The sequence below is a fragment of the Melanerpes formicivorus genome, unplaced genomic scaffold (genome assembly GCF_026170545.1).
Source record: "Melanerpes formicivorus ecotype bairdi unplaced genomic scaffold, bMelFor1.0.p_v2 SCAF_18, whole genome shotgun sequence".
NCBI lineage: Eukaryota > Metazoa > Chordata > Aves > Piciformes > Picidae > Melanerpes > Melanerpes formicivorus.
The window spans coordinates 1,853,803-1,867,040 of record NW_027142370.1 but is presented as its reverse complement, the minus strand read 5'-3'; the positions used below and the strand labels follow the sequence as shown (position 1 = coordinate 1,867,040).

The 13,238-nt window shown below is 40.7% G+C and overlaps 1 protein-coding gene across 1 annotated transcript; it reads right to left on the bottom strand.

The window, feature by feature from the left end:
• Window positions 1-2,362: 2,362 nt before the first annotated feature.
• On the bottom strand, window positions 2,363-12,864 carry LOC137446772 (cytosolic beta-glucosidase-like). Its single transcript, XM_068149730.1, is given in 7 exon segments — window positions 2,363-2,523; window positions 2,526-2,582; window positions 6,469-6,508; window positions 6,932-6,954; window positions 7,538-7,765; window positions 11,838-11,910; window positions 12,781-12,864. Coding segments are annotated over 7 exon segments (666 nt in total).
• Window positions 12,865-13,238: the final 374 nt, after the last annotated feature.

Below are 13,238 nucleotides of genomic sequence, written 5' to 3'. Positions count from 1 at the left end.
AATGCCACCTACTACTCTCCAGACATGGCTTGGGGCTAGCTGTAGCACAGCCCAAGAAGTGCTCTCCAGAGGCAGCTAGAAGATGGTCTGCCTGCTTCAGATAGAAGCAGACCCTGCCAGTCATTTTCAGAGCCAGAAAATGGCCATTTGTATCTTCTGCTTAGCTGAAGAAAAAAAGTGAATGGGCATAAATTGAAAAATTAAATGAAAATGTAGACCATAGAAAGGTAATTTTAAAATGAGCACTTTAATGAGAGTAAGGATAACATAGAGAATGTCAAGAGTGAAGGAAAAAAAGAAACTTGAAGATGGGAAAATGGCTGCAAAAGAGCTACTGGACTACAGCATGACATTCCTGATTGTGATAACTCTGGACAAGTGTAACAGGGAGACTAGTTGTGACCTAAATGAACTTGCATCTTGAAATACAATTTGCTTGATACATGGTGAGGAGATCTACTCCCTGCAAACTGCCTCTGAGAATATTACCAATAGAAGGCAGGTAAGGGAGGAATTTCCACAATATTGAAGATTGCAACAACTTTCTTTCCATTAAAACTAATAGCAAAGGAAGTTTAAGAGGAAAAGAGCTTCACCACCTTTGGCCAACCTGGCATAAAGACAGAAGCTGAGCTATAATGACTTGATGGCCTTGTACAGGAGCTAATTATTACACAGACCACAACGTATCTGAGAGATTGTGCTCTGTAAGGAATATTATGAGATGCAGTGGTCAGGTTTTCGGCTGCCTTCAGCTTTATATCCTTCACAGGGAGAAGTATGACAGATAGCACTTTTGAAGATCCATGCAGTTTCTCTGACAAAACAGAACAAAACATGGCCCTAAAAAAATGAGTTTAGAAATGGTGTGTATATGGAGGACCTTGTCATCTGTTTCCTCCACTAGATGAGCAAGCAGGACTCAAACAATTTGCTTTCCTTTCAGTGAAACATTTTTTTTCCCTAATCACATCATTTTACCCCAATCTACAGAAAGTTTAGCTTCAAGAAACATTGGTCACTGCTGCACAAAAATAGGCACAAACTACAACGATATCAAGCTTGTAGAACTGATCTTTCGTAATTGTAAATGGCACCTTCTAAAAGTTCCTGTAAAAGCAGCCTGAATTCTCCCACCGTTGACTGTCATCAAGCCATGCAGGGTCACTTTGGGAAAACCTGCTCTCAGTGATGTAAATTACAGGGTTATTATATAAATCTAGAACAAGAGAGCAGAAGTTTTATTCAGAACAGATGTAAGAAAGCCCATAAAATCAGATGCATTACCCTCTATCTTTTCTAAGCTACAAACTAAAACTAGTTTTCATCAAATTGCACTGACCCTATTAACTTAATTTTCCATGAGCTGACCTTTTATGACTAACAATGGAAAAGCAAAACTGTGCAAATACCCATGAAGACAGTGAAATGACTTATTTTAATGAGAAGACTAAAATATCTTTCCTGCATTAGCATCTGCTTATTGTCACTGCTCCTTAACCCCTTGGTACTGGCAGACACTACACGTCCCACTGCCAGGAGTAGATGTATGCCAGGAAAGCCTTACTGCTGGCATCAGAAAGATCATTGCTGGACTTCAAAACATAATGTAACACCAGAGTATCATTTCAAACTGTAAAATAGCTATCAAGTAGAAAGGCAACAGGAAAACACTAAGGTTTCTACTCTTTCTAGCCAGCATGCAAAGATTGTGTTTAAGAATCCCAAGGTGACTTGTTTATTTATGTCTTGTACAATGTCTTATGCCATCCAGATGGGCTTCTCAAAAAAAACCCAAGCCCAAATCACCACTTATTACTCATTGGATTCACAGATTCCCTCATTGGCCAGCTAATAGTGGTAAAATGGTCCTGTGAGCCTTAGGTCATTCCTTGATATAACGCAGAAATCAGAGCAAATCCCATGGTACTACAGCCAGCCATAAACTCCCAGTTGCAAACAGGCCAAGAAGGATCCATTATTTGTTCAGCTTCACAGTCCACTGAAACACAGCCTCTTGTGTGCATTTCTTGATCTTAAGCTTACCAGTTTAGAGCAAAGTAGTCAGCAGTACCCATAATCATTTTTCCCTCTTTAGTGAATTCCTGAATGATAAGTAAGCTAAGCTGCTTTTGAATGTGTGGCAAAACCCCTGGACTTCATGGTGGCTGGCTATTCACATCAGTATGTACTGTCCTGAGGACAAGCCCATCAAAGGTAAAGCACAGGTGTCTTTTAGTCACTTTTTGGTCTGCTACAGAATTCATAGAGCTTCTACCAGTCTGAGTTCATAGCTATAGATGCAAGCCCACATTGTTTTCTCCAATTATCTTACTGCAGCTGTGCCAGGCATGAGCTTTGTTCACATTACAAGATGCCTTTTAAGCTCTGGTACCAAAGCTGGGGCTATATCTTTTTCACAGCCACCTATAGCAACAACAGAAGGCACACTAGTAGTGATCACTCAGTCTCCAAATGTTCTGAAGCAATACTTTGCATGAATATCAAAGACCTCAATGATCTTTCAAATCTCCAGACAAGTTCATCTTCTATGAAGTGAGGTAAGCCGAAGTGATACAGAGCAGGATACCATTTCCCATGTTATTAATGATTTTTCTGTACTAATTAGAGTACTAGAAATATTAAAAGAAACAAAAAAGGGTTAGCTTAACAATTTTATTACATTTTAAAACATGAAGAAACCTCACTGCACATTCCCTCTGTTACGAGATGCAAATATTTCCTCTCAACTGCCTGCTGACTACTGTTACAAGTCCCCAGAGTTGGCAAAAATGCTCAAGACACAAAATCTTCCAGCCAGGCACATAAAAAGAAATGAGGATGCAAATTTTCAAAATAGATCAGTGGACAGCAGCTCTCCAGGAGAAATATAATTCTGATGGGTGCTGGTCACATGGCAATCTAATCCTTTCATTTCAATGCCTGAATGGCAGTCTGGCTTCATGTACAAGATGCAAGTGTGTTGAAATATCCTGACACTTGAAAGCCTGACAGGTAGATTTATTCTAATGAAAGCATTTGTTTCCTTGAGAACTGTGTCTTTGGAAAAGTTTAGTGCTACACTCATCCAGGTAACTAAGCTGATCTTTTATGATTTTAACTTAGCTGAGCGAGCTGTTTCCTCTAGGCCGTTCCATTCTTCACCACTGCCTGCACCAGCATCGTAACAAAGAAGATAGTGTCAATGTATTTAGTATAGTGGTGTGAATTCAACAGTATTCTCATGAAATAGAGATGACACTTAAGGCTTTTCATTGGGCTCTACTGAATGTTAAATGGAGTTTAGAGCACTGGTCTCTTCAGCAACCAACATGGCTTGGCAATAGCTTCTCCAAGAAACCAACACTCCTGCCTTCACACTGCCACTGCTGCCGACTGCTCAGTCCACCTAAGTGCAAGAAATTAGTTCACCTCTCTAAAACCTAATGACTTCCAACCTTCCTGACCTGCTTCAATAAGGCAGAGATCAACTTTAATTTCCTGGATGTGTTGTTAGAGCTGGCCAGTACTGGGGATGTATTTCCAGAGGCTTAAAAAGAATTCACCTTCTGCTCAGATTTAGCAGTGGCTGACATGAATATGTTTCCTAAAGGACTATTTTTATGCTGCTGAGAGGTCACTGTAAGTTTAAATATCAGGATAGTTTCAGCCCTCATGTAGGCATTTTTAATTTTATGTACATCCAAAGACAACTATGTTGCCTTTAAGCCTTCTGAAAACAGTAGATATTGCAAATTACATCATAAGCTCTGGTTCAAAGAGTATCAATTAGCTTGCTCTTTTACTTGAACTGTCTGGTTTAGTATGGTAATTGGAAAAGGCCAACAACAGCCTTGAATGATTATTTGTTAAGCTAAGAGGCTCCAGACAGCAATAGGTCTTCATCATGCTGTTGGAATGATGAAATCAGTCAGACTTTGTTTCAGAAACTTGGCCTAAATAGACCAACATGGCTTAGACCTTAAAAGCCTAAAAGTCACCATCATTTCTTGAGTCTTGAAGTACCACATATCCTAATAAGACATAGTTTATGACATGTCTGTCTCAAGGCCTTGCTGTATTCAGATGCAGAACTGAGAAAGGTTTAAAAAGCAGGAGAACACAGTAAAAAGGAGGAGGAAGAAGACTACCAGTTAATGAAATGCATGCTTAGGAGGTTACATACCATTTAGATTATTATTCTTAACAGTTTCTGAACCAGAGATTTGGTTTAATCCAAAGCAAAAAGAAATGTTCATCAGGAGATATGGCTGTACTATATTGCACTATATATTCCCTGCTATTTTCAGGTTCAGCTTACTGTGTATTGATATTTTAAAATGCCAACACACAGCCCCATACTACCTCCTTCTTAAAAGGACAGTATTAGACTTCAAATTGCCCTGACTTCTGATGACTCATCATAGGGACTCCCATGAAATGGCCTTTTAAAGACAACATTTACTGCAGTAATCAATTACAAATCCCAGATTTAGAGAGAGCCTTCTCCTAACCAAACAGGTGCAGGCACATCCTTCAGCACAGCAAGGCTCGATAAGTTTACAAAGTAATTCACAATAAATCTCACCAGCAGTTTGCTTTGCCTTCCAGTCGTGGCAGCAGAAAACATCAAAATCTGGGGACATGCATTTCTGTGTCTGAGAACATCCCCATGTAAAAGAGGAAGAAATATGGCAGAATTCTAAATGTTGGAAAGCAAATGTTTACAATTTGCAAGAGAATTAGGAGCAAATATGGTTTGTGCCTGTTACTTTTGGACAGGAACCTATTTGACTTGAGTGGGGTGAGCTGGTTTCACTGTTTGCTGGTGGGATTACAAGGTTCGCTACATAAGTTTAAACTAGGGGGGGAAAAGAAATCATTTGCTGGTACAGGATCCTGCTCTAGCACGTTGAGAGTGTTGCTTGCCTAGAAGACACTAGCATTTCTCATTCTGATTTTCAGATTATAAATTACTTAGTACAATTTATAACATTTAGGTACAACCACTTACCATTCATTTTTTACATCTCAATTAAACACCAATACTGGAAAAGATTTATGCTTTGTGTTAGGAAATGGAGAGGAATAGAACTCTGTCCCTGAAAAATGTAAATGCCAAGTCAAATTTCCAGATTGTCTCATACATTCCAGAGCAGCCTGATTTAGTTTCTGTGGCTGTATCTGTGGGTCAGCTTGAAGCAGAAAGACAGAAGAAAACTTTCTTCTGAGGAAGTGTGCAGAAAAGAGCTTTGTGGAGACATCTCAAAAATTTGCCATTACAGACATCAGGGAGCATTTTGTCACTGGGAAGTGAAGGATTTTTCTTGTCTGCTCTCTGTCATCTCTCCTCATCCTGATTTTTTCCACCTTCATGTAGAAGTGAGGCATAGCATCAACCCCCCCCAGACTTGATACCCCCCCTACACTACTGCTGTCTCCCGCCACAATGACCTCTAGTGTTTAAGAGTTAACTTGCTCTGCTCAGGGCACCTGCTGAGGGAAAAGTAATTGGAAAAAATATTTTGGAAACAAACTCAGTGTAAGTTCTGCTTTAAAAGACCCCTACCCTCTCTGAGTTAGAAACAGAATGGTTTTAAAGGTTTTCAAATGTCCTATATCTTAGGTGTGAAATTGGTAGTGAATCAGTTGGTGTGAGTGATTTTATCTGAAAGGACATTGCTCTAAGCTTTCTAATTCTTCACATGCTCTTTGTAACAATGTTTATAAAGAAGATGATGGCCTTTCCATGCTATGCAGTTACAATTGCTTCAACAGATCACTGCACAAGAGAAGTGAACTCCTGCCTAATGAAAGCTGGCCTACTTGGAGTTCCTCCAATGCCCTTTCGTTAAATGTAAAGTTCATAATATTAATCAGACAACTGCTTATGCTGGGGATCAAGTGAACATTTCCTGAAATTACAGCTGAGTTTTGTCAAATGTTAGCTTTCCTCACCAAGTGCATTCAGAATGTCTGCTCGCTGTCTCCCGCTCTCATGTCTGAGTAATAAAGCCCATTCGGCAGGTAGCTCTGTGGGGCTGCACGGTGCCTGCAGCCCCAGCTGAAAGAATATCAGCCCAGGAAAGAAACCACAAGGACTCAGCCAAATTTAAATTCAACACACCACAGAAAGTGTTCCTAGGGAAGGGCAAGCTGTGCCAGTGAAAGTGGGCCACATATTGTAAATTTTGGTGGCAAAGGAAAGGCTTCCATTCAAGCCTCTCCAGGATGCTGGCACCGTTTTTGCAGTCATGCTCTGCAGGGAAAAATGGCTGGTTGGTCTGTTTGCTGCAGATTCACCAGCTCCCCTTCCTGAATTCTTGAAACAAAGGCTCCTCCACTCTCTAGTAAAAGCCTTAATCTGCTGGAAGCAAATGACAGACTGCTGCCTATTGAACAGCCAAAGCCTACATGACCAAATTCTGCAGCAAAATATTGCTTCTGCTGGTATCTTCCTAGTACAGATCAGGATAACCCGAAGAGCATTTTCTAAGAAATCCTTTCTCTTTTTAGCCTTCCATCTTTGCACTCTTCAAACCATGGGAAGAAAAGAATTGTCAAGGCAAATACTGCCCCAGAAGTATAAAGATATGTATCTCCTTGGTAGAACTGAGATTCAGAAGAGTAGGAGGCAGAGCTGAGATTCAGAGGTTCATCCAAATCTACTCTGCTTTTCCTTCTTAGAATATTATCCTCCCAGTATAGAAGAGATCTCAGCCAACTACTTTTATTCTCCCATCCCTTCTGGTTCAGCTTCAGTTGCTTTTTTTCTTCACAATCCTCTTAATTTCTTCTTTCTCCCACTCCCTATGTTTTGCAGGCAAAGCCACTATTTCCTATCTTTTCCTAGGGAACGACTTTAATCTTACTCCCAGTCTATACCAATGGAATTAAAATAAGTAACACATTTTATATCTAGCAATCTGACCAGCTTGTTTATGTGCTCTATTGCTTTTACAATGTCTGCTGTGACTATGAAAGCTTTTCCCTTCAGAGCAGGAACTGTCTTGTCTTTGTCACAGGGCTGCAGTTGCTAGCTGAGTCTGAAGAATCCTCTCCAATTTGCTAAAGAAAATACCTGGGAAAAGTATGTCCCTCTTAGTGGGAGATAGTTGATGTGAAGTTCAGTCCATCAGAGTATCCTGATAACCTCTCCAAATGCATTTGCCAAAGAAGACACTTGTTTATAGTGTGCCATCCAAAGCCATGCTCACGGCCAGGATCCCTGGAAGCAGGAACATTCTGATGATGCAAAATGATTTAGAGTTACAATTTAAAAAAAAATGGAGTAAGCAAAAAGCTACACAGGAAACATACCACTAATCCTATCCCAGTAGAGTCTGCTATCCAAGGGGATCTAGAATATTAATTAGCAAGTGGTTGCAAACCTATAAAAAATCATCCCATAATTACTTGGAAAAAAAGTTGCCATTTCCAAGCAACGCTGCAGAAGAGCATACTGGATTAATTATGCCAGACTGCAGCAATAACCTTGAATTAAAGCTGCAACCTTCTATTTTTAAGAAACAATTGCCTTTCTGGTTGATGAAACCTGTCGTCCCATCAGGTAACAGACGTGACCAGGAAAGAGAAAAGCGATAATGAGTCAATCCAAGCTGTTTGATACATTTCAAATCTTCCTCCCACAGAGTGTAGCTGCCACAAGCTACATCACCAGTCTGGTTCCTGAAAACTCGATCTCCTCCCTGATGGGTGAATGTGTCCCAGACATTAGGGCCCTTTCCATCTGCATTCCAGCCTTCTGCTTGAAAAACAAAACTCGGTCGTTACACTTTTGACATCAAAAGACATATGTTGAATGTAGATGTTTATCACAAAAGAGGCACATAGCCCTCAAAAGCCCGTGAATGAAATGAGCAGCAGTCCCTCCCTGCTCCTTGTGACATGTGAAGTACCTGGGAACTTCCAAGCACTGGTTTCAAGCAGTAGCTTTTGCACTTATTCATATTTTCCCCTCGCTGCCAATTATCTGAAAAGCCCATTGTAAAGAGGATTCAGTTCTGACACTCTTCATACTTACTTAGCCAACAATCAGATGTTTGCAACTCTCGAGATATTACAGGTTTCCACAAAGGGCATTTGCTAATGCGACTCCCATCCATAAATGTAAAAGATCAGTCCATATCAAAGAAAGCCTTTAGGGTATGAGAAATACATCCAACAAATAGGCACTTACGGCTTTCTGGATGTCCTTTGAAAATCCTGACAGTCTGTTAAAAAGAAAGGAATGCCATTATGAGCCATGGCCCTAGGCATATACAAGCTGAATTAATAACACAGCTCTGCAGAACTTCTGCTTTTCGCTTAGCCAAACATTCACAGAAATGAATTTTGAATGCTCAAAACCCCTGCACCATTTTCATCACTTTCATAGTTTTGTGAAATTCCAAAACTGAGATAGACAGATTACCTTTAAAATATTCAAAATTTAGCTGTTGTTTGAGATTACACAGTGCTAACATCATACAGTATTTAAACCACACCAATGCACCTTTCTTCACGACAAGCTCGTCTTTCCAGGGCAATGCTGCAGCTGAGGCAAACATTCCATTTTTAATGGAGAGAGCTCTGTAAACTTACAGCCCTGCAAAGGGTGATTGGGTCACAAAATTCAAAATAACCCCATTTACCAGCAAGCTTGTTCAGAGCTCCAATGCATGCTCTGCTCCAGGGTTACTCTTTAAAAACCCAAATGACATTGCATGTTAAAATCACGTATAAATTAAATATCAGCTGGGTTGTAAGATTAATAACTATATAATAGCTACATATCAATCCTCAATAAAAGTGTTTTAATAATCAATTAGTACCATAGAAATTAGAGATGGAGGAGAACTATTAGGAGGTCATTGAGTCCATCCCCTGCCAACGCAAGATTGCTCCCTTAAGTACATTCAGTACTTAATACACATCTGTCTTATTAAATCTAGGTTTAATGCAAGGTTAAGCATATTGAAGACACTTAATTTAAAGCATTACTAAAATCTGTAATATCATTTCTGTAACCTAGCTTTTCAAAGATCATTGTCACATTTCATGTTCTTCACAGAATTTTATTGCAGCACATCTACATTTGGTTGGTCAGTAAATGAAACTCTTACACAAGATGACCTTCTAAGTAGGCCCCATCTTCAACCCAGACAGCTTGATTTACTCTTAAACTTTACCACTGACTTTGTGCTCTGTTTGTGTGCTCCTTGGAAAAAGACAGTATTAAATGTTTTCTGTGTCCTCCTGCTTCTGATTTCAAGTATGCCTGCTGAAATAAATAGTAATTTCAGAGGAGTGCAGGAAACAACAAATGGCAGTAATTCTTTGGTGGTACCTAGAATTTAGAAACCCTTAAGAGCAGGTTTCCCACTCCATGTTGATATGACAAAGCTCTCTTTGCACTGCAGTGGGAGTGAAGGCAAGGCAAAAGTTGCCAGAATGGGCAGCTAACACCTTCATGCAAGAATCAGCAGCTTCTGCAGATGCTGAGCCATTTCTTTTCTTTTTTTTTTTATTTGTTGTCTGCCTTCCTCCAGCAGCGGAGGTGGGAGGGAGGAGCAGAAGCATTTGATTTTCAGCAGAGTATGACAGTACTACTCCAGCGGTCATTGGCCACTATGAAGCCCTGGCTGGGGCTACAGCAAACAGACTCACTTTCAGGCTTTCCTCATGCTGTTCCAAGAGTCTCTATAGTGTAGAGTATCTGAGCTAGCTAAATAAAGTGTAGGAAGCAATCTAGCCAAGGCAACAGAAAGCTCCACACACACTAACGTATCCTGCTGAGCCACAATTAGCCTGCACAGAGCTCTGCTCTGCTTCAATGAACCGAGCCTGCACCTCTAAGCTTGCTCAGAAACCTCCACACTATGCAGCACTTCATAGTGGAGACACATCCTGAGCTTTAGTGAGCCTTGGGGCTAGGAAGGAACAGTGAAGAGGAACTAATTTTACATTTCAAACACAAAGGTGAGACTTAGCTACCATATCCCCACATAACATGTCATCAAATGATTAATATAAGCTATTGTGAAACGTGATGCATGTTCCCTATTCTCTGCAATTATTACAACAGAATAAGAAAGAAGAGCTCCCCATGTAAGTGAAGCTAGTGAAGCAGGAATATTTCTGATCAGAGTATTTAAGTTTTCATGTACTTTTCCAGGTTGGTTTTTCTTCTCCTTCAGTAGTGCTCTCACCTTTCGGAGTGAAATTTTCTTGGCCTGGTCCCTGCCCGAGAAGTGAAATTTTGTTTGAAATAATGCAGTTCAACTATTTGGCATATGAAAGGAGAGAAGAAAACCACTTTTATAATTACAAGAATTTTTGGCAACTTTTCTTTCTCTCTGGGAAAAAAATAAAAATCAAGAAGAGAGTTGAAATTTAGCATAGAAATGGTCCTCAGTAAAAAGAAGTGCTTTTGAGTGTTCTGGTGCAAATTGATTTTGATTTGACTGAGTCATGAACCTTTGAAATCTGCACTTTGAGCATGCAGAGTACAATTGGTATGATTTTTTAGCACTTTGAAATATACAGAGTGAAGAAGGTTGTGCTGTGCATAAATACATAGCTGACAGTGAAAAATAAAATAGCCTGTCAGCCCCTGCCTCATCCACTGTGTTTCGTGTGATATGTGCAGCAGCTGAGTTTGGACTCCACGAGAACTATTGCTTCAATCATGCTGCCTCTAAGTTGGATGCTGCACAGCTTCCAAAGCTTTCAGGAGGAGGAATTCCCTGTTGAGTTTCTTACTTCTGCGGGAAAAGGGTCATTTGAGTAGTGTCTAGACCACATCATGGATTTTTTTTATGTTCCTCCCACTCAGAAGCCTTAGGAAAGCTCATCAAAAATACATTAAGAGAACATTAAAGTTGCACATCTAGCCACTCAAAAGGCAGGAAATTATAATGTCATTCTATATGCACACACAATTCACATTTTAAAAATTAGTTAGTAGAGCTATGAGCATTGCAGGACTCGAGTTAGAATCTGGCCCAGAATATTGATTCCCTGGGAACAGTGAGCTGCTCAGTACATTAGGTGAAGCTAACCGAGCTCGTTAGAAGGTCCCAGGCATGGGCAAGTACTCTCGCTTTCAGCGATAACTGAGAACTAAAGGCTACATCCTCAAAGACAATTTTAGATCTACAACTCCCATTTAAGTACTGAAATCAATGGGAGTTAAGTGCCTGTATGCTGCAGGGTATAATATGAGAAAATCAGATCTATATGTATTTTAAAGATCTCTAAAACCACATTTATGGAGGGATAAAGTTGGAAGTGCAGAGGGGCTATGGCTGTACGTATTGCTGGAACCTATGGGCTTACATTACATAATCTACCACTTATTTTGGTACCATGCTGGACAAATCATTTGACCAGCACCACCATTCAGCTGGGAACATGATACATACCTCCACAAGTCCAGTTGTTAACCTCTCAATTCACAGTTTTTCATATTCTTTGAATTCCTAACTGAGGACCCCTTGTGAGTACCAATGCCTGATGAGGTGCTTCTCACGTGCACTTTGGGAACAGCCAATAGTAACCTACTTAAATTATCTCTAGAGAAAGAAAATACTCAACAATGAGTTGGAAAATCACTTATACTTGATCTCCCCCCTGCAGCTAGTGGAAGGATCCTCCTCCATTTCCATTACCTAGCCATATTTCTGAGATTTGGAACACCTTCTACCCTCTTCTTACTGCTTAAGCCAGAAGTGTTTAAACAGAAGTGCTCCATGGATTTACATGTAGCAAATCTGGATCCAGACTTTTTGTTCACTTAAAACTTCCTTCATGCTTTGGCAGCTAAAAATTGACACCTGCAATCCGATATGCTGCTGTAGCTGCACCCCAAGCAAATCCAACTGGAAAAGCAATATCCTCTGGCACCCGCTGCAGAGGACAGGCAAACACACAGCACTATGTGATGCTATGGAGATGTGGGTTTCATTTGCAGACAACAGTTTCTGGCTCGATCACTCTTCCACTTGTTACAAGCGGATTCTGTACTGAAGACAAAAATAAACCCTGTGCAGCTTCACACACTGAAGGGCAGGCTGTACACTTTGCATATCTCAGGATTAAAGCAGAGAGGTTCAGTCAGCTAACTGAAAGTGGAAAAGGCAGCAGTGGAAAAGTCTGGGGTGGTCATGGTAAAAGAGCTCCACCTCGTACAAAGCATTAGTACGCAGAACAGATCCATGTTTCCCTTCACTTCTCTCTCATCTCCACCTCCCAGCTAAAGGACTTTGTGGACACTGTACTCAACGTAAATTCCTTAGCCATCAGATAAAATCTGGTCTTCCATCCCTTTCAGGAAGCTTCAAAAACTAGCAGCACCTCTTCTTTTCTGGCATCAGGTTTCTATTTCTCTCTCTCAATACCAAAGCAACCTGCCTGCAGTAGGTGACAAAGGATATTTTAGCCACTATGTGTTTAGCAGTGGAAGCCAAAGAGTAGAAGATATGTATGGGAGTACAGACAGAACAGCTATCTTGCTCCTCCTTTAAAATCCTATCGAAGCTTAGTTTTCCTAGAGCAGCAATGATAAACTTATGGCATGTGTGCCAGGATCGGCATCTGCAACACGACCCCTCGGATCTCCTCTGCCTTCCACCAGTGCTGGTTCTGCTCTTCCGTCAGCAGGCAGAGTCCTGTTAACCAGTGGGATGGGCTGAAAGCAGCCTGCGCTCCCTTCCCAGCAAGCAGCAGACCCTGCCCCGCTAGATGGCGCTGCGGAGAGGTTTCCTTTTTTTGACTTACAGGTTTTTTTCCCCGTTTACTCAACACTATCTCCACCCTGCTTCTGCCAAGGTCGGTATCTGCACGTATGGGACTGCTAGGCATTCACCTATGAGCACAGATATTTGTTTTCCTTTTTCTTTACTTTTCTTGCATCTTTTTGATTTTGAAATCTGTCTGGGGGAAGCCCTATTCATGCAAAGTATTACACACCAAAGTGATGTTTTCTTTGACAATGAAAATAAACCAGACCATGCATACGACAGCCACTCATACAGTCAGGGCACATACTTTTGCCAGAAATGCAAACAATGAAAGTCAACTTCTTAGGGAAAAAAAACCCAATATTTTTTTTTGGTAGAGATGCAGAGAAGCTGGTTTAACTCCAAAGTGCACGTTGCAGAACCAGACAGTGCAGATGCAATGCAAAATAAATCAGGCTCTCACAGCAGGCATGCATTTCCTCAAGTGTTTTGCAA